The sequence below is a fragment of the Poecilia latipinna genome, unplaced genomic scaffold, assembly GCF_001443285.1.
Source record: "Poecilia latipinna isolate Pla-1442-1.1 unplaced genomic scaffold, P_latipinna-1.0 Scaffold68, whole genome shotgun sequence".
NCBI lineage: Eukaryota > Metazoa > Chordata > Actinopteri > Cyprinodontiformes > Poeciliidae > Poecilia > Poecilia latipinna.
In genome coordinates, this window is record NW_015112684.1 from 368,389 (window position 1) to 388,020 (window position 19,632).

At 41.3% G+C, this 19,632-nt stretch overlaps 2 protein-coding genes across 3 annotated transcripts in view; one reads left to right on the forward strand and one right to left on the reverse strand.

Annotated features, from left to right (window-relative positions):
* The first annotated feature begins 264 nt into the window (after positions 1 to 264).
* Positions 265 to 9,003, forward strand: LOC106965199 (zinc finger FYVE domain-containing protein 1). Its single transcript, XM_015061140.1, has 12 exons — positions 265 to 585; positions 1,247 to 1,528; positions 3,235 to 3,457; positions 3,971 to 4,188; positions 4,350 to 4,456; positions 5,299 to 5,407; positions 5,507 to 5,604; positions 5,688 to 5,805; positions 5,968 to 6,138; positions 7,101 to 7,293; positions 7,377 to 7,475; positions 7,670 to 9,003. Exons 1-12 carry the CDS (start codon positions 469 to 471, stop codon positions 7,900 to 7,902), a joined length of 1,968 nt encoding a protein of 655 aa, XP_014916626.1. The 5' UTR covers positions 265 to 468; the 3' UTR covers positions 7,903 to 9,003.
* Positions 9,004 to 17,472: 8,469 nt separating this feature from the next.
* The window catches only part of numbl (NUMB like endocytic adaptor protein), a 40,027-nt gene continuing 37,867 nt past the window's right edge, over positions 17,473 to 19,632 (reverse strand). For both annotated transcript variants that reach the window (XM_015061150.1, XM_015061157.1), the window contains exons 8-9: positions 19,118 to 19,297; positions 17,473 to 19,038 (exon numbers count right to left, since the gene is read on the reverse strand). In XM_015061150.1, the coding sequence (XP_014916636.1) occupies positions 17,897 to 19,038; positions 19,118 to 19,297 (1,322 nt within the window). In that variant the 3' untranslated portion in view covers positions 17,473 to 17,896. The remainder of the gene's footprint in view (positions 19,039 to 19,117; positions 19,298 to 19,632) is intronic.

A 19,632-nucleotide genomic window follows, 5' to 3' on the forward strand; every position in this document is an offset into this window, starting at 1 on the left:
GTCTACAGTTTTGTGAATGGCAAAGTTGCCTGCTTTACTATATTTGTCCACAAGGTGGTGCTCAAAAATCGTGCACAAATGTATCAATGACGCTGTATAAGGCATATCTTTGAGGGTTTGTTTTTTTTTTTCCTTCAAACCTCCTTATGGCAGGTTGATGTAGCATTAAATTAAACAGCACTCTGGGCTTTCAATTTTCTATACAATCACTATTACTATACTATATTTATGTCCGTACAATTACAGATACAAATCGCGTTCTAAGTGGCTACGGCTGTAATTCTTACTTACGAGAACAGCTTATCACTGAACATCTACCAGTTTACCAAGCCTCTTACTATATGATCATTTTGCTTACCATACCGTACGGCGCTTCACTCTCTGTGGCTCTTGTTGTGATTGACAGTCATGCTGAACTTTCGCTTTGCGTTTTGGTGTCTCCGCTATGTTTTGAATGTTTAAAGGACGATGTCGGAAATACTGATGAAGGAAATGGATAGTCTGTCGGTCGGCCCAAAGAAGTCAGAGGAGTTGAGGGAGGGGGCCCGGAGCTTCCTGCTGGTGGACGAACAGGAAAACCTGAAGGTAAAGTTAGCCGGGCTAAAGCTAACAGCTAGCTGTTTGGCTAAAGCGGAGCTAACACTCCCTCTAATGGAGGCCCATGCCTCAAGCTGCATACAGGGAAATATTTCTCTCTCTCTCTCTCTCTCTCTTTTATTTAATACATCTTTTCGAACATTAAACAGTTCTCTTTAAATTTGCGAAGTTAGCTCCTTTTAACGATTCGCTATTTCCAGCCATTTATCTAAACATGTAGCAGCGTTAAGATGTCTACTTTTAACGTGTAAGTTTTAGATAATGCCCCATAATTTTTTAGAGTGGTTTTAACTGCAGCAGGAAACAGAGCAGCATGTTGTCTTGTCATTTGGGAAAGCACCTAGTGAGTCATACTCTTCTGACCCACAGGGAGGCACTCTCACTTTGTTTTTATTACGTGATCAAAGTGCAGCTAGATAAGGACTTTCTTTACTTCTCTAAACATGCTAAAGCTCATCAAGACATCGACTGGAAATGCAACTGCTCTGACCCCACAACGGGATGAATTGGTTTCTTATTATGTTTTGTCCTGATGATTCTGTCATCCTCATCCAGACTCATTCTAATTGAGTAATAACTGGAGTCAGTGATCTCATGCTTCGACCTCACAGATACAGCTTTCTCCTTCATCCTGTCTCTCCTCTCCCAGGTGAAAAATGACGCTGAGTTTGTGGAGAGGCTCGGCTGTGCGGACGTCACTGGGGTCAAGGTCCTCTCCATCTTTGGCAACACCGGCGATGGCAAGTCCCACACGCTCAACCACATCCTGTTTGGGGGTGAGAGCGTGTTCTACACCTCCAAGTCCCCCAGCTCCTGCACGGTGGGGGTGTGGGCCGCTTACAATCCCTCCCTGGGCCTCATCGCCCTGGACACGGAGGGTCTGTTGGGAGCAGCAGCCAATCAAAACCAGAGAATGCGTCTTCTTCTAAAGGTGATTTTAAAGTTTTCTGATTGGTCTTAATACTTTAAATCTATAAACTTATCTATTTCTGCATGGCTAAGGACAGGCAGCACTACAGCTTGTTGTCATGTTGAGGTGTTTCCAGTAGCCATTACGTAGCTGGCTGTATTTGTGTCTGCCCACAAGCAGGTGCATCCTTTGCTACAGATAATCAAATGTACACTTGAGGAGTAATATGTCATTGCATTCTATGGAATAAATATTTATTTTCTTATTTAAATAATTACATTAATTGAATTATTTATTTTCATATTTTAATGTGTTTCTTATATGTTGTAAAGGGCTTTTGTGGTCAAATAAAACCAATCTCTTTATCCGATTAAATTAATAATCATCATAATAATCGATTACAAAAATAATCGTTCAGAAGTTGCCTTGCAAGAGTTTGCTGTCCTCACTCGACAGTTTCAGTTTGGAGAACGTCTGCTGAAAATATTAATATCAGGGAAAACTAGCACTTATAGGACTCCTGCACAAACTGACGTAGAAAATAAATTATTTATTGCTGTTTAGTTTGTGACACTGAAGTCCTGCACTACAATTCCTTGCAAAAAATATTCATACTCCTTGAACTTTTTCCACATCTCTTCTTGTTGAAATCAGAAAATTCAATGTGTTTACCATAATTTTATGAGCCGGATCTACGTGACTGCGCATAATTGTGAAGTCAAAGGAAAGTGCTGTTTTCATAAAATCTTCAAAAAGTACCCTTTATTTTTATTAACCCGCTTTCACTCTGATACACAAAATTAAAATCCAGTACATCTAATTGCTTGCAGAATTTAGTTTACTTGTAAAAAGAGTCAGTCTGTGTTATTTTATCCCATAGCTCCAGCAGAGCCAGCTATGGATTAAAACTGAGTTTGAGCCCAGAGGTTTGCTCTTGGAGAGAAAAAATAGTCGGATGATGATACACGGTTATAACATTTTATCACCTTTATTGTCTGGTAGTGGGGACAGTGTGTTCTGGGGTCCCTGCTGTTTCTGCTTCACTAAAAATCAGTGTGACTGACCAATAACTTACTAGTTTATTGTTTTATTACCTGATTTTCTTTTCAGCTGATGCTATGCTATGAGTTCTGTTTTATATGTAAGGTAGGTAATTTTATTTATATAGCAGATTTTCAGCAACAAGGCAATTCAAAGTGCTTTACATGAATTAGAGGAAATACAAACAAAATAACAAAAGAAAGCAAAACAAAAAGTACTCCACAATGTATAAGCTAGTAGGAGTTTCTCTTGATAAACTAATAGAAAAAAGTATAAAAATACATATTGGTTCCCCATGTTTAATAAAAATAAAAATAAGTAAGTTATGAACTAGTAGAGGTTTCTCTGGATTCTTGTTCTGACTTTCTAAGTTTGTTCTAGTAGTTTCACTAGGTCTTGCTCCGATATTAAAAGTTTAATGCTAAGTGTTGATCTAAGGTAATGAATAGATTCTCTAGATAAACTAATAGGAGTTTCTCTGGATTTTAAATTTCTTCTCATTCCTGTTCTGGATTGGGTGAAGTTTACAACTAAATGTTCCTGTTCTAAGCAGAATAAGAATAGATACACCAGGAGTTTCTCTGGATCTTTCTGTTCTTGTGATGTGATATTGTGATGCCTGCATTACAATAATCTTCTGCCATTCTCTCAGTAAGTGAACACACACGTTCTCTCGTCTTTGGCAGGTTTTGGCCGTGTCCGATATCGTCGTCTATCGCACACGGGCGGAGCGTCTCCACAATGACATGTTCCAGTTCTTGAGCAGCGCGTCCAGGGCCTACCTGAAGCACTTCACCCGAGAGCTGAAGGCTCTGTCCACTCGGTGCGGTCTGGACGTCCCCCTGTCCTCTCTCGGACCCGCAGTCATCGTCTTTCAGGAGACAACACACACGCAGCTGCTGGGCCAGGGTATGAAAAAAACAGTACAGAGCCTTGGAAAAGTATTCATACCGCTTGAATGTTTTCGCATGTTGTCATATTATAACCACAAACTTCAGGATTTTATGTGTGTGTTATTGTGAAGTGGAAGGGAAGGACACATGGTTTTCTACACTGCAAAAACACAAAATCTTACAAAGTATTTTAGGTCTGGTTTATAGTTTGAAAATGGTTTAGTGCGGCTTGAAATCATACAAAACTAACTTACAAGTAACTTTTCAGCAACAGATAGGAGCTTGTTTAAAGTTAATAATTACTTAATATTGATGAAAAAGTTCTAGTTCCGCAGATTATTTCACTTATAGACTTTTCCCATGTTGTAAATAAAATGATATTCAAGTGGAACTAGTACTTTTTCCTCAATTTTAAGAAATTATTTACTTGAAACAAGCTGCTAAACGTTGCTGAAAAGTTACTTGTAAGTTAGTTTTGTTTTATCTCAAGTGTACTAAGATATATTTTTTTAAAAATCCACTCCTTTAGACTCGGAGGGGCCCGGTTATGCTGACACTCTCCTTCAGAAGCGTTTCCATGACTTGGGTTTGGGGACAGAGGCCTTCAGCTCGGTCCAGTACGTCGGCACTCAGACCATCACCCCCCCCACTGACTACAGCAAGCTGCTGGAGGCCGTCAGGCAGCAAGTGAATAACACTCACACGCGCTCCCCACGCCAGCCTGGGATCGTGTTTCATGCTCTGGAGGTAAGTGGTCTTAGCGAGCTTTAGCAGATGAATCGGAAAGTGTGCAGTTCTTAGTTTTAATTGGTCCTCTGGGTTGATTCTCCTTACCTTCTGTTTAGCTTTCATCCCACTTTAAGTTCCACTTTTCCTCCCTCTAAGCTCTCGGCCTCTCTGCTTGTCAGGCTCTGAGCGAGCGTTTCAGTGGAGAACTATTAGACGATAAAATGACGCTGTACTCCTTCTTCCCTGATGAGTACTTCACCTGCTCCTCTGTGTGCCTCAGCTGCAAGTAAGTTGGTCCAACAGTCTGCAGACTTTACTGGAACACTTTTTGTCAAATGCTTCTGAAATGTAATGTTCAGACATTTCTTTGGCTTGGAATACAGGATTTTTTTAATTTTTTTTTTATTTTTTTGCTGCTCGTGGTGGTAGCATGCTGGATTGTCTCTGTCATGTTAGTTCTTATTTGTTCATTTTGTAAACATTTGTTCGTAATTGTTTTGGTTGACATGCTGCATGTTTGGACAAATGTCCCGTCTGATCGTTGTTTTAGATGCCGTGCATCTGGAAGGATTCTTCCTGTTACTTTTTTGCTTTTGCACAATTATTATGATGCCAATCTGGGGCAACAAGGCATTGCTTTAAAACTGGGAGCAGCTGATTAGCATCTTAAAAACCCCAATAATGTCTGAACTACGACCCCAAATCCCAGAGAGGTTTCATGGTCCCATGTTCTCTTCCATCGATCATGAGGAGTGAGGATCAGGTCTCTGACTCTGTGATGTTTTCCTTGGAGAAAAATGTCCTGTTGCCCTATCAACCCCACGCCAGCATCCAAAAGTCACCCAACACTCCATTACTTAGCAAGCTCTGCCCTGGTGGCAATTCCCGAGCATAATCTTTAGGAGAAAGCTTTGGTCACATAAAACATGCAATCAAGGTTTATCTTTATAAATCTCATATGTTTTTTGTTTTTTTATTTTATGATTTTTTTTTTTTTTTTTTTTGCCATTACCTTCTAAAACCGTAATATTGAGTTGAAAATAAAATAACGGGTTGAATAGAATGAAACATTTAATCATATCTGCCCTTATAATTTCCTCTAATCTTCTGTCTCTCTGCGCCTTCCAGCATCCGTTGTAAAAACGGCATGAATCACCTCAGAGACCGGCTCCCCCACATGGCGGATGGACTCTGCCAGTTTGCTCACCAGTTCAACAACAAGGTCCTCATCTGTAAAGTAAGTCAGCAGCACCACAGCGAGTCACTGCTCTCCCAGTTTCTGTTGGAAGGCCCAGTTAATTTACCGACTTTCTGTTTGACTTGGTTCTGTCTCCAGCGGTGCTACGAAGGAGGCAGGGAGGTGATCGTCGTGCCCAAAACCTCGGCTTCTTCTGACAACCCGTGGTTTGGGCTGGCCAAGTACGCCTGGTCAGGGTAAGACGATACACACACACACACACGTGTTCTTCTCTGTTTCATATCTAGCTTCTGATTATTTCTTCCTGTTCTTAACTCAGATACGTGCTGGAGTGCGCCAGCTGCGGCGTGATCTACCGGAGCAGGCAGTACTGGATGGGCAACCAGGACCCTGAAAGCGGCGTGGTCCGCTCCGAGGTCAAGCACGTCTGGGAGGATGTGAGGCAACAATATTACAGCACCTATAAATAAAATGACAGAACCTCCGCAGTTTATTTTCAACATACTTTAATCATGTTGTAGGTTTAACAGTCCAGAGATGATCGGAATACGTTGATGTGATTCTCTTCCTCTCTGTTGGATCCCTCTGTCTTCTGTTAGTCCGACATGTTCCTGACCAGCCACCAGAACGCGGCTCAGAGGGTTCTGGACGGGATGAACTACGTGATCCAGTCGGTGTCTGAGTATGGAACCGGACCCACCAAAGCCGTCACCGCCTGGCTCACCGACCAGGTGGCTCCGCCGTACTGGAGACCCAACGCAGAGATCATTGTGAGTCCCAAGAACTAAAGCAGAGATTCAAAACTGGCTCAGAAACAGGAACACGGCAACAGAGACCTTCTGCCATTTAGTCGCATCACCACCTGGTGGAGCTTGCTTTGTCAGCTCGACCGTACCGAGCTGCGATCCCCAAGGTTTCTTCAAATGTTGTAATGTTGTTGTTCTTGGTGTAGTATTTTTGTTGTTAGATGGTTTGGAAAGTTTGAAAATTATTATTATACTCCCAAAAGCAGTAGTAAAAATTTATTTCATTTCTGTGTTGACATTAAAAAATGGGTTTAGAATAAATATGAATTCATATTAGTCAACAGAAACCTGTCCCCCAAAAATGTAAACGCAATAAGAAAATTGCTAATTTTTTTTTTTTTTTCATGTTTATGTCATTTTATTAAATGAAATCAGGCTCTATTCATCAGAAATCAGTTGATATTCTGGGATCGACTGGTAGTACTTCCATCCTCCACTAGGGGACTTTTGCCCTCTCTCCTTAATGCATTAAACTGCTGCATGAGAGACGTGGAGGAAATCACTCGTTATTCGGTCTCCTCTGCATTCAAGGGTGTAAAAACAACACTTTGTTGACAACATACCTTCATATTGTCATCCGTAGCTGACACAAACTCAAAATAGATCTTGTATTTCCAGCTAAAAAACGCTAATCTCTCTCCTTCCTCCATTGTTTACGTTTGTGTTGCTGCCTGGTATTAAACATGGGACGTCTCTCCTGGAGGCACAAGAGGAAAGAAACAGTAGATCTTTCTACTAAGTAAATGGATAACGATAGTAGACTTGGATAACTAACTTTAATCTGATTACTGGATTAGAAATAAGACGTTAGATTAGTCATTACTGAAAGAATTGGAGAGATTAGAGTTACTGACATCCCTGCTCACAAAGCTTTTGCACTGATATTATTGAAACTTGTCCATCCACGTCTCCCTCCCTCCCTCCAGGCCTGTCATGGATGCAAGACGGAGTTCAAGGAGGCTGATCGGAAGCATCACTGTCGATCATGCGGCGAGGGTTTCTGTCATCCCTGCTCCAAATACAGGATGCCGGTGCCACAGCGGGGCTGGGGAAGCAGTCCTGTCCGGGTGTGTCAGCCCTGCCACGAGGGGCGAGGACCCACCGACACCAACAGCCAGGGTAAGACCCACACAGCCAATCAGTGAGTCTAACACTATGAGGTGATGTTTGTGACACTTTGCTTGTACTTTTCTTTCCGATAGTGAGTAACGTGGAGTCTCACGGTCTGATGGCTCGCAGGGTGACGGAGGTGGCTCAGTCCACAGTGGACATGGTCACCACGGCGTTGGACTACCCCCGCTGTGAGTCCTGCTACCTCTTCCTCATTGCATTATGTTAAGGCTCCTTTAAAGACAAAACAGATCAGTAAAGCCTCATGTTTTCATGTAAATTTTTGCATTGCCAGGGAGCCAATATCTCACAACTTGTCAATATCCTTAAATAATGACAGCTAAAATATATATATATATTTTTTTGTTTCTTTCTTTCTGATCAGCTTTCGTGAAGGACGTGGCTCGGCCAGACTACTGGGTCCCGGACCACAGCATCACCCAGTGCCATGAATGCAAAAAGGCCTTCACCCTGACCATGTCCAAGCACCACTGCAGGGCCTGTGGTCAGGGGGTGTGTGGCCCCTGCTCCACCCACATCAAGGCCGTTCCTTCCCGAGGCTGGGACCACCCGGTCAGGGTGTGCGACGGCTGCTTCGCTCGCACCGACACCCTGTGACCCCCCCGCCGCGTTCGGAACAACTTTCCAGTCTTCCTCAGATGGTCCCACTCAGCGCTGTGAATCCCAACGCTGCTGCTCCAGGAACCTGAGAGGGATCAACCCAATGGCACTAAATAACTGAACTGGAATCAGCTTTGAGGAGCCTCAAAATGTGAGGAGCCTCAGAGGCCTGATATCATCACTAGGAGGGGTGCTAACTGTCAGCTCTGATGAAGTATCTGCTTCACTCTTATCTGCCTTTACTTTACAAACTGGTTCTGCATCAGACGTCAAATCCAGCCGCAGATCACTTTTTCTGCAGCCTCTCAGCATCAAGCAACGTTGAAACAAACTGGACAAGAAAACAAGCTGCACATTTAACTTTTAACGGACAGTTTTCATCATGTCTGATGTTTATCTCCTCAGTTCTCATGAAGTTGCAGCAGAACTTAAACTCTTAGACTGACATTTAGATTATTGTTTCCTCCCTTCCTGCAGCTGGCTGCTCATACCTACCCGGAATTACTAACTAGTTAATTTAAAGTAAAAGGGAATAGTTTGGATTTTCTTAATTCCCCCAAGCCATAGGAAGCATCTTTTTGGTCTCTCATTGCACAGAGAGCAGAGACTGAAAACCTTGGAGTTATAAAAACAAAGTTTGGGGTGTTCCTGTGGTTCACGAGGTTCACCTGCAGCAGCGTGTGCCTTCATGGGTATATTTCTACTCAATTAAACATATCATTAATTATGAATTTCTTTCACTTATTGCCTTGACCATCATTTACAGTTATATTTGCTATATAGTGAAAGCAATGAGAATAAAATCAATATCTTAGCACATTTAGACATTCCAGTGGGTTAAAAACCTTGAGTATTAGGGTAGATTTACTTCTCAGAAAGCTAATGCAGCTGCACTAAACCAGAAATGCAGTCTCACTTAGTCACATGTAAATACAACATTGAAAGTCTGGTTTAAAAACTATCACTTTTCTTTCTGACAGATTCCTGCTCTAGTTTATTTTTCTGTGTAAATGCAGTTTTTATTCAATTCTGGTAATTGAAACTCTTGACTTTGATCTTAAATAAAATAACATTGACCAAATAAAGAAAATAAACTAATTTTCTTTGTGTGACTGAATGTCTTTGCTTTGCAGATGAACAATATATCAGCATTTTATTCGCCTCTAAACTGTGAGATGATCAGAAAGTCTTAATATTGGTGAGAATCGTCAGCCTTGCAGCCCACGATACCAGGAATTTACTGCAATTCAATTTATTTTCTTAGTTTTGGTTATGAAGCATGGCTCCCACTATGATTCCCATCTTGGCAGAATAAAGCTTTTCAAATGAACAGATTCTGTGTTTATATAACAGACAGCTGATTTGTTCACAACAATTACAGTGTTAGCTAGAACTGTGTTTTCTTCTGGTGACATTTTGTAAGTGTTAATGTTCAGACAATGATCTGCAGTAATCATTATTGTGAGTCAGCTCTGTATGTGACCCACTTGTATTTGTAAAAAGTTTTGGCTGTGTGTCTAATTCACTTTTAATTAAGGGCTGCAGAGCTGTCTTTTCCTAAAACAGCATCCAGGTGACCTTTAAAGTCACAGATAAACACATTATGCCACAAGGAAAACATTATCCAATTTGTGGTTTAAAAAAGTTGTAAACATTTATGTTGTTTTTTTCCTAAAAGCATAACCTTTATCTCGTCCTTGAAAGCAGACAGACCCTTGTAAAAGTTGGATTCGTTTTACTAACTTTTACGCGCTATTAATTTTTTTTTAGATGTCATACAGCGTGATCTTGGTTTGCAGTACCTTATCTGTACACAGGAGGGCGCTCCATGAACATCAGCAGCTCAACAACACAGGAGTAAATTTCACATGAGACCACCTGCTCCTGACTGTTCAGACTGTCTCGGTGGGTGGGTTACTACTAAGCCGTCCTAGTTAGAAGCCGGAAAAAGCCGCTTCTCTGCAGCAACCTGGTTCCAAAAGTTTATGCTCCCTTTAACAGTAAACCCTTTAACACTCCCTTTAACTTTCTTTGCACAAACTCATTTGGAAATGAACCTATCCATTGCTGAGGTTCCTTGTATCTATCTAACAACGAGGACATTTCTGGTCCACATCCCTCTTCAGATGACTCTACAGATGTGCCAGATTAAATTTTGCACTCGGACAATTCAAAAGTTTCATTTTGTTCTTTTGAAACTACAGTTGATGTGAACTCACTATGATGCTATGATGATCTTCAACTTGCCTGGTATTTTGGACTGTACAAAACTTAATCCACCTTTATAGAAAAAAAAAAAACAAAAAAAAAACAGTTGCATGAGAAGAAAAGTCACCCCACAGGAAAATTCAGTTGAACTGTGTGTAACAAATGTCACATCAGAGGCAGAAAAGTTTTTGAAATGATTCGTCATTGTTTTATTTTTAAGTTTTGAAAACCTGCAAATTTCGTTTGTGGACTTATGAGGATTGCTGTAGGAAATTCGGAAACATTTCCTAATGAAAAATAAAAAATAAATAAATGAAGAAAAGAAAAAGAATGATTTACTCAGATAGAAAATGTTTCAAAGAATCATTAAGAACAGCTTTTATTTTTCGGAGCACTGATCTCATTCTGATTTGAAAGGGGAAAACCCCCTCTGCTATTTATTTATTACAAAATAAACAGGTGATTTATATCAGTGCTGGGAGAATTTCAGCAGAAAGAACAATAGGTGGCGCACTTTCCCTCTGAGTGGCAGCTCAGCTGGATCCAGCCTCGTGTGTATTGGTCTGTTGGATCTGGCATAGCTATTTTTATGAATGCCTTTAAATTTAGCCTTTCTGAAGTTGTGTTTATGTACAAATAGCATTTGTTGTGTATTTGAGACATCAAGAGATTATGTGTGTGCGTGCTTACTTGTCCATATTCATCCCACTTTACCGTGAAACCTTAAACGTATTGAAATATCTCCAGAAAACATCAAATTATTATTATTAAATTTGACTAAAAGTGTATGTGTGAAAATGGCCTAGTCAAAGTCCAGAGCTAAATCCAATTCAGAATCTGAAGCAAGGCTTGAAAATTGATGTTCGCAGTTGCTCTCTATCTAATGAGCTTGGAATTTTTTATTATTTTTTTTTTTTTGCAAAAAGGAGTGGAAAACATGAAGCTCCAATAAATTACACAGATGACTGTAGCTGTGATTGGACAAAATGTGACACATTCAAAAGGTGGTGAATACAGCAGAGCATGTTGTGCTGTAGCAGCCAGCTGTGCACCACGCACTTCAAGCTGCACTCATCGATAGTTCACATATGCAGTTAATCAGAGTAATTACTTCGCTCAAGCTTGAAGGATTGCAGGGTCACGTGGCCGTGGTTTTATGCGTTACAATTAGCCGTGTGGTCATGTAGCCATGGGGGAGGGGTTGTGTTCATTAATAGTGAAGAATTACCTACAGACGTCGCTACAAACGCTACAAAAATGTGTGTAAATTTAGCAATTTATACAAAATAAGTGTATTTGAGGGAAATGTAACAGTAAATAAGTGTGGGTCTATCAGCAAAGAGCATAGTTGCATTATCTTCTGCTTATCAGACAATCTAGCCACAGTCCATTATGCAAACAGAATTACAGACTCTGTTCTTGTGCTGATGCCCTCAGACAGACACAAGCAAGCGGCCACTAAAAGCAGCTTGGAGAGTGGATGTGAGACTTTCCATTTAAAATACAACCGTGCTGCACAGAATTACACAGACTCTCTGTTCTGATCATTTTAAAAACAATGTGCTTTGGGTGTTTACGCACACTGTGCAACAAAAATAACCTCCACTGTCCCCCAGCACACACACACACACACACACACACACACACACGCACACAACAAATACGCTGTTTTCCTTGAAAATCCACAGGGATGATTTTTGTATTTTCATCTGTTATCGCTGTAATGAATTGTGTGTGAATGTGTAGCGGTTTTTGTTGATTATAGCACTTTTTCCTAGGACATAAATCTTTTACTGTGTCACCATGACAACCAGGTTTTTTCTTCTCCTTAAAGGCCCACAGAGTGCTTTGCATTAGCATTTATACCTACTGAACTTTGGCATGTTGTGTCAGACTGTAGCCACAAACTTGAATGTTGGTGGAGCAGTTGGTGCCAAAACTGCAGAAAGGTTGTGGGTTTGAATCCCAGCCTGAGGGGGTTTTGTGGATAATCTCTCTGAACATGTGTGGGATTCTCTTTGGGCACTGTCTTCTTCCGACGGTCCAAAAACATGACAGTTCAGGGAAATGTTGGGAATGCCACCAGCAGATATTAACATCTGAGGAGGATTATTTTTTTGTCCATCTTCTTTGCAAAATAACTCATAAAGCTCATAAATCACACAAATCATGTTTACTAGTATCCCAGTGAATTACAATTCATACAATATAATCAATAATATGATAATACAACATCAATTTTCAAGTCAGAGATTTTCATTTGTATTTAGGTCTGAACTTTGACTGGACCATTCTTACACATTTGCATCACTTTGATCTATGTCTAGAGCTGAGTTATGACCAGCATCACTGTCCCTTATGAAAAAATGCAACCCCACAGCATGATACTGTTACCGCCATGTTTTATCAAGGAGACAATGTGTTCCAGATAATGAATAACAATGGTTTTCCATCAAACATAGGTTTGTTTTGTAGGCTAAAATGTTCAATTTGGGTCTCACCTGACCAGAGATCCTTCTTCCACATGTTTTCTGTGCCTGTACTATAACTTCTGTCAAAATGGATTCGTTTTGGCTTCATGTTTTTCTTTTTACCTGCTTCTATGTTGAACCAGTCAGTTAGCAGATGTGTGTTTTAAGGAACAACAAACTAATCTCTTTCTTAGTTTTATCATGCAAGTTTTCAAAATTGGGTTAAAATACTTTGTAAGGATCCAAAACAATTTGTTGTTCTAGATAACTGAGCCAACAGCTGGAATATTTACTAATAAAAGCCCCACAATAAAATTGTGTTAACAGCTGGCATGCGATTATTAACATGAAGATGAATGGCGCCATCTTTACTGCATTAATCATCGTTCTGGTGTATTCCTGGTAGTGTTTGCTTAAATCTGAGACCATATTACAGTGATGCAGGAATAAAACTAGCCTGAGGAGGCACAGATTGCTGCTAGTTAGGTACAGTTGTAAAACAAGTCCCATCAAAGCTCATTTAAATGACACACTGTAATAAAAAATTTACTGGAAGGCTCATTGAATTAGTAAGAGTAAAACAAAACAAAACAAAACAAAACAAAAAAAAGATCCAGTGCTCTGTATCCTGCCCCCTTGTTACACTTTGGCAGCTCACACTCTTTCGCTGACCTGAGATCAGAGGCCGGCGGCCCGCTGAGAGTTAGTGCAGTAGAAAAAGAAGAAAAGGGTGCTTGTCTGGTTTCATTAGCGATCCGAGCTGCTGCAGCAGAACCACTCAGCCGAGGCGGACTGGAGGAGAGCCCCGATAAGACAGCGGTGCATTCAGGTGCTGTCGGGGCTGGTTCAGACCAAACGCACACAGGACGGAGCTGAATGAGTTGCTGTTGACAGATTCAGCCTGTCATCACTTGCAGTTTCTAGAATGCACCAGATTAATAATGGAGTGATCTTACTTTTCTAGGCTATTTTAAAGACTGTTTGCAGATATGCTGTGTAAAACATTTTTTTTTGTCTTCACAGGGAGATTTTTTATTTCACTGCCCTTCATTTGAAGAATATGCGAGTTCCTCTGTCTGTTGCAATACATTGCAACACATTTGTTGTAAGTTAACTTAAGAAACGCAGAGTTCTGATCCTTGTTCTATCTGCAGTCTTTGTGTGTTTTTGTTAAAAAGTGTGACTTTCCTATTCGTAGTATCTTTAACAATAAATATTCATTTACAGTGTGCATAAAACGCCTTTAAAAGCAGTTTTGCTCATGTTAAAGAAACAGCTTTGTGATATGGGGTTCTGTTGAGGAGTTATGACTCGTCAATATTTGAGTTCATATTAAAAATATTTAGCATTTTTAATTAGATATTTTGCACACCTGCAAAGATAAATAGGATGATGACCAATGATCAGTTAGTGAGTAAATAAATGAATGAATAAATATACTTGATTAAATGATTGTTGCAGAAAAATATGGTTGGCTTTGGCTAGCTGCCCATGAGGGAATGCCCAGGGATTCCAGTGAACACATACATTTTTATGACATAAATACTTACCGTACTACATACCAAGTAGATTTTCTGTAGCTTATTCTGCAGTCATTTATACACCAGTTAAAAACAAATAATTCAGGAACAAATAAGATCAGATGAAAGCTTGAAAGTAGCATGAAAAGCTGAATGGAAATAAGTAATGTTTGGGTCATTGACACATAAGCAGGGATAATATTATATTACTTTATTTATCTTTTGTACAATGTAATTACAATACAAATATGTTGGTTTAAATACAAAAACTTCTGTAAATAAAGATTAAAAATAAACTCCACTGGTTCGCTTTGTTACCATCACTAAGCTAAGGTTTTACAATCAAGTTGATGAGGTCATTTAGTTTGCTTTGACGGAGAACACAATTAGCCTACATTTATAATTTGGAGGGCGTGCAAACAAGAGTCAAGGGTCAAAAATGGTCTCTGAGTGGACTAAAAGCATCTACTTTATGGACCAATCAATCAACCAATCAGATTGGCTTAATAAAGAAAGGAAGGTAGAGAAAGCAGTTTGCTCAGATTGGAAGAAATATTGATTTAAACCAAATTGGCCGAAGCCTGGGAGGAGATAAAATGGTACAAATTAGGTCAGTCGCCTATAAATTTGGATGATGGAAAAAGTCAGGCCGTCAGCCGCAGGAAGAGAGTCGTTAAGTTCATTAAAACAAGGAGCAGATCATGTTAAAAGTGGCAGTCCGTATTCATGGAGTGAAGCAGGAGCATCTCTGATCGGATCATAGCTTGTAGAAGAGAGAAACCACCTGCAGAAAGCCCTTTGATTATAAACATTTCTGCTTTTTATTTAATGCTGGATCTTCTCAGTGGGACCCAACCTTACCACACTCAAAGCGTTACCTACTTGGTCGAAGTTCGAACTGCATCACGAGTTGCACAGTTTGAAAAATTAAAAAGGAACATTTATGACATTGCAGTCAGACAGCTGACATTTTGTTTTAAACTGATCAGAGAGGTGGCTCCACAGTGTTTGAAGCTGCAGAGTGTAAAGACACCAGAGACGCTGTTTGTGTTGTGGACGTAATGATGAGTATGTCTTAGCTCTGAACCAAAACTGCCTCTTGCTTTTACATCCTACTCAACCTGTTTTATCTGCGTTTCTTCCATCAGACTTCCTTTTCCTTACTCCCTAAAGGTGCGACTCTGTTTCCTCTCCCTCAGTTTCTCACATACAGCTCGTTCTCCATGGCAGCAACATGTGCAGTTGTCCCTGTTTATGAGTCAGCTGAAACTTTGATTTACATTCACTCAACATGATTATTTCCCGAGTCCCAAGCTCTCTGTTCACCCTGAAATCTGTTCAACAATACCTTGCAAAAGTATTTAAACCCCTTTGAACTTTTCCACATTGCGTGCCATTCTATCCAGACATCAGTGCATTTTATTGGGATTTTATGTGATATGCCAAACAAAGCAGTACATATTTATTAAAGATAATGGCTAAGATCAAAGCCTATTTGTGGGCTAGAATGTCCTAGTCAAAGTCCAGATCGAAATTCACTTGAGAAGGATGAGAAGCACTCTTTTAAAGAGGTGGTATTCTGTATTTTTTCCAGGTACATCGTGCCATTTTATAGCACATTCAAGTAATTCTGTTAGAAAAATGACATACAGGTCTGGAAAAAAATGAAGAGCCCACTGCAGTGAACCCCGTTGAAAACCTCCTGGTTATTCCACCAAATATTGATTTCTGAACTCCTCCTGAGTTAAAACATTATCGTTGTTGTTTCTAAATGAATATGAACTTGTTTTCATTGCATTATTAGAGGTCGGAAAGCACTGCATCTTTTCATTATTTTGAACATTTCTCATTTTTTGCAAATAAACACTAAATTTTTGCTTGGAATTTGGGAGACATTGTCAGTAGTCATAGAATAAATGAACAATGTTCATTTTACTTAAACATATACTAATAAAGAGTAAAACCAGAGAAACTGATTATTTTAAGAGTTTTTTTTGTTTGTTTGTTTTTCCAGAGCTGTAAATATAATAAAATAACTTTTAAAATAATTTAACTTCACAATTTGGCGCTTTGAAATTGTGCTCCTACTCTTTCACTTTCTTTTCAGGATGTCGTCTCAACAATGCTCCTCTATTCCACCGTAAACAGCTGTTCTTAGGAGAGTCGGACTGAGTAGTTTGTACGATGAGCTCACCAGACAGAAAGTTCCACCAGGTAGTTGATAATTGCTGCTGCCACTAGTTTAGAGGAGCTGAGTGGGACGTTTAGGCATCTAGGCAACCAAGAATGGCTGCCACAGGAGATCCAAGGATTTCTTAAACATGCATGGAAGAATCAGAGCAACTCTCCAGCTGTGTTTCTGACTCAGAAGTAACATTATAACATGATATAAAGCTCAAAAAAAGCAAAATTTTACATAATACTGCTGTTTTGTAATTTTTTATGATATTTTGATGAAATTTCCTACTTGGAATCTGCACTACTTTGTTTCGGTCCATCACATGCAACATGGCAAAAAAGTTCATGGGGGTGGGAATACTTTTGCAGCGCACTGTGAGTGTAGCACTACCATGATACGCAAAGAGGTGCGTACACAATCATTATTGTACATGAGGAGCGTATACCCTGTCAGCAGACATATGAGGATTTGTGAAATCTGGAATGCAGTGCATTGTTTCTCCATAGTTGCACAGTGAGGAGGAGCATTTTTCTTTTTTTCCACTGAGTTGTTAAAGTTCCTTGGGTTTGTTTGGTGAAGACAGACTGCTTGTGTGCTCTACTGTATGTGCTGGTTATCCTGAAGTGTCTCATGCCCTTGTTGTTAGGCGATTATAAAAGTAACAAGCTACACATCCAAGTGACACCGTTTTGATTTATCAGGCCTCAGCAGCAGTGAGGTGGAAGAAGCATGCGGCTATATACACCAGTCTGACTCATCCCAGTACGCAGCTGTAGTGGAAGTTGTGGTTATTTGGTTCCTGCTATATGATCAGGATTCCCACAGTGCTTTCCTTTCTCTGCTGTCATAAATCAAACACGTTGGGATAAATAACATAAACATGCTTCTGAAACTCGGCTTCAACTTACGGGTTTCAAGGTACATAAAACATGTTAAACTCAGAATACAATAAATAAAGCAATTTTGGCCATAAATCTGTACTAGTGGTCAGTAAGTCGTTTGGACTCTTCCTTCCAGACTTCTGCCCCACTCGGCTGAGATCAGCATCGGTGTGTTACTTGAATCTTCTACACCTTCGTCCACGATGTTGCCAGACACCATAAAACCGCCATGATAAAAAAATATAACAAGCAAACGTCCAAAAATATCTTTTTGGGTTGGAATGCATCCAAGTTGAGTCCTCTTTCAAAAAAAAAAAAAGAAACCACTGAGCCGCGTCCTCCCCACAGTGCTTTGAGTAGGACGAACATGCAGTAAATCTAGGGACTTGCAGCAGGGAAAACAAAGCCAGAGTGGAGAAGCGATAGCAGGAAGGAGAGAATGTTGACGGTTGGACTGAATGGATTCAGTTTGTGAAGTTCAGACAGCTGGAAACCTGATTCTCTCAGACTGCAGCCCAGCCGACTGCTGAGTTTGTCTCTATCTCACATGGGATCATAAAGAAAGAAATTAAGATCGTAGTAGCACTGACTCCAAGGCTGCCACAGGCTGGATGCTAGGCCGTCTGAAAGGGCCTGTATACCAATTAAGCAAAAATTCCTGGAATAGCTTCCCGTCTTCCTCGGGCTTTAACCCCAGAGCAAGAACTACATCGTTAAGAGCCAGAGTCCAACTCAGAGCTCAATCTCAAAGGTTTTTTGCAGACTGTTGGAGAATGGGTTGGCTGTGGCAGCCGGTGCCTTGTTCCCTGTCGGTTGCGTCGCTCCTTTTGTCTCCAGTGCCGCCCACTTGGCTTCAAAACGATCATCATCTTGGGAGTCGCTAACCCCTGGAGCGGTTAGTTGGCTGCCCTCTGGAGGCCAGCTCTCTCCACTGCCACCACTGACCGAAGTCCCGTTCTGAAGGTTCATTGCGGCTGCAGTGCTGTGGGGTGGGAGGCCGTTAATGGATGACGACAGAGGTGGAGTGGAGGAAAACGTAGCTGCGTTAAACCCTGAGGGGTGTCCGGTTGTGCCGGCTGCTCCTGGATAGGAGTGGTGATGCCCGACAGTGCCCAAGGGCCCCACTTTGGACCCTCCAGCAGCTGAGCCCATGGTCGGACCTGTGCCTGATGAGCCTGTGGCAGTGCAAAAGGCATTGGCCACCATTTGTGATGGTGTGATGCCTACCACTGGCACGCTGGCATTGGGGTAAGTCATGCTGCTAGCCAGACCAGGCATGTAGGTCTGCATGGGCATGAAGGCAGGTTGGACCGGCTGGTTGGCAAACATCCCAACAGGGGCTGGAGTGGCATCAAAAGCAAGGGGGAATGGTTGCATTGCACTTGGAAGGGAGCCAGGGGGCCCGGGCAGAGAGCCCTGCATCATAGGGGCTCCGGACATGCTCGGGCCCGTCATAGTTGGGATGGACATGGACGGGAGAGACATTGGGGGGCCTGACACTGGAGGACCTGGTATTAGAGGAACAGATGATATTGACATGGGTGGGAGAGGCATTTGGGTTTGACATGGAAGGGCAGAAGGGCCAGAGATAAGAGATTTGGGCAAAGTACCGAGGGGCAACGGGACAGTAGATACTGGGGCAGAGGACAATGTCGCCTGTGTGGATATATGATGACTGGTTATGGAAGGGGGTCCAGGGATGGTGGGTATGATGGGCCCAGAGGGAGGCGTCTGCTGGGCTTTGACAGCCTTAGAGACCTCCTCCAGCCATCGCTCAGCCTCTGAGGGGGTGCGCTTGTGGCCGCTCTGCAGTGCAGCAGAAACCGGAGGAGGGGAGTGGAGAGAAGGTTCTGGCTGCACCCAGGATGAGGTGGCTGGAAACACACACAAAAAGAGCTTCAGACAGTGGGAACAATTCATCTACAGCTATCAATCTTCTGCATTCCTTCTTACCCTGGACAGGTGCAGGTGGAGGAGGCAAAATTGGGGGCACAGTGCAGGTCGGAGGGCAATTTGCAGACATAGATGGGTTGGAGAAGAGCTCGTCTGATGGCTTGGCGAAGGATGTGTTGATCTGGCAACACAGTGCATTTATACTACTGTCACCCTCACAAGGCAACCCCATGTCCATCTCTGGCACCGGCAGGAAAAGGATACATAGGAAGCAGAGAGAACAAAAGGAAAAACATGCAGATGAGACAAGAAGAAGCTTGAGAAATGAAACAAATACTTGGGTTAATGATTCATTTTGCATGTTCAGGGTTTAATAATTGTTGTTTACTAATGTAAAAAATATCAAAAGCACAAGATTTTTAATTGTGTATTTTCAAAACTGATCAGCTACAAATAAAAGCTATGAGGATTTTCAAATGTATTTACACAACTTGAACATTTTTTCCCATTTTGTCACATCCCAACCACAAATTTTATTGAAATTTTGTGTGATAGACCAGCACATAGTGATGCAT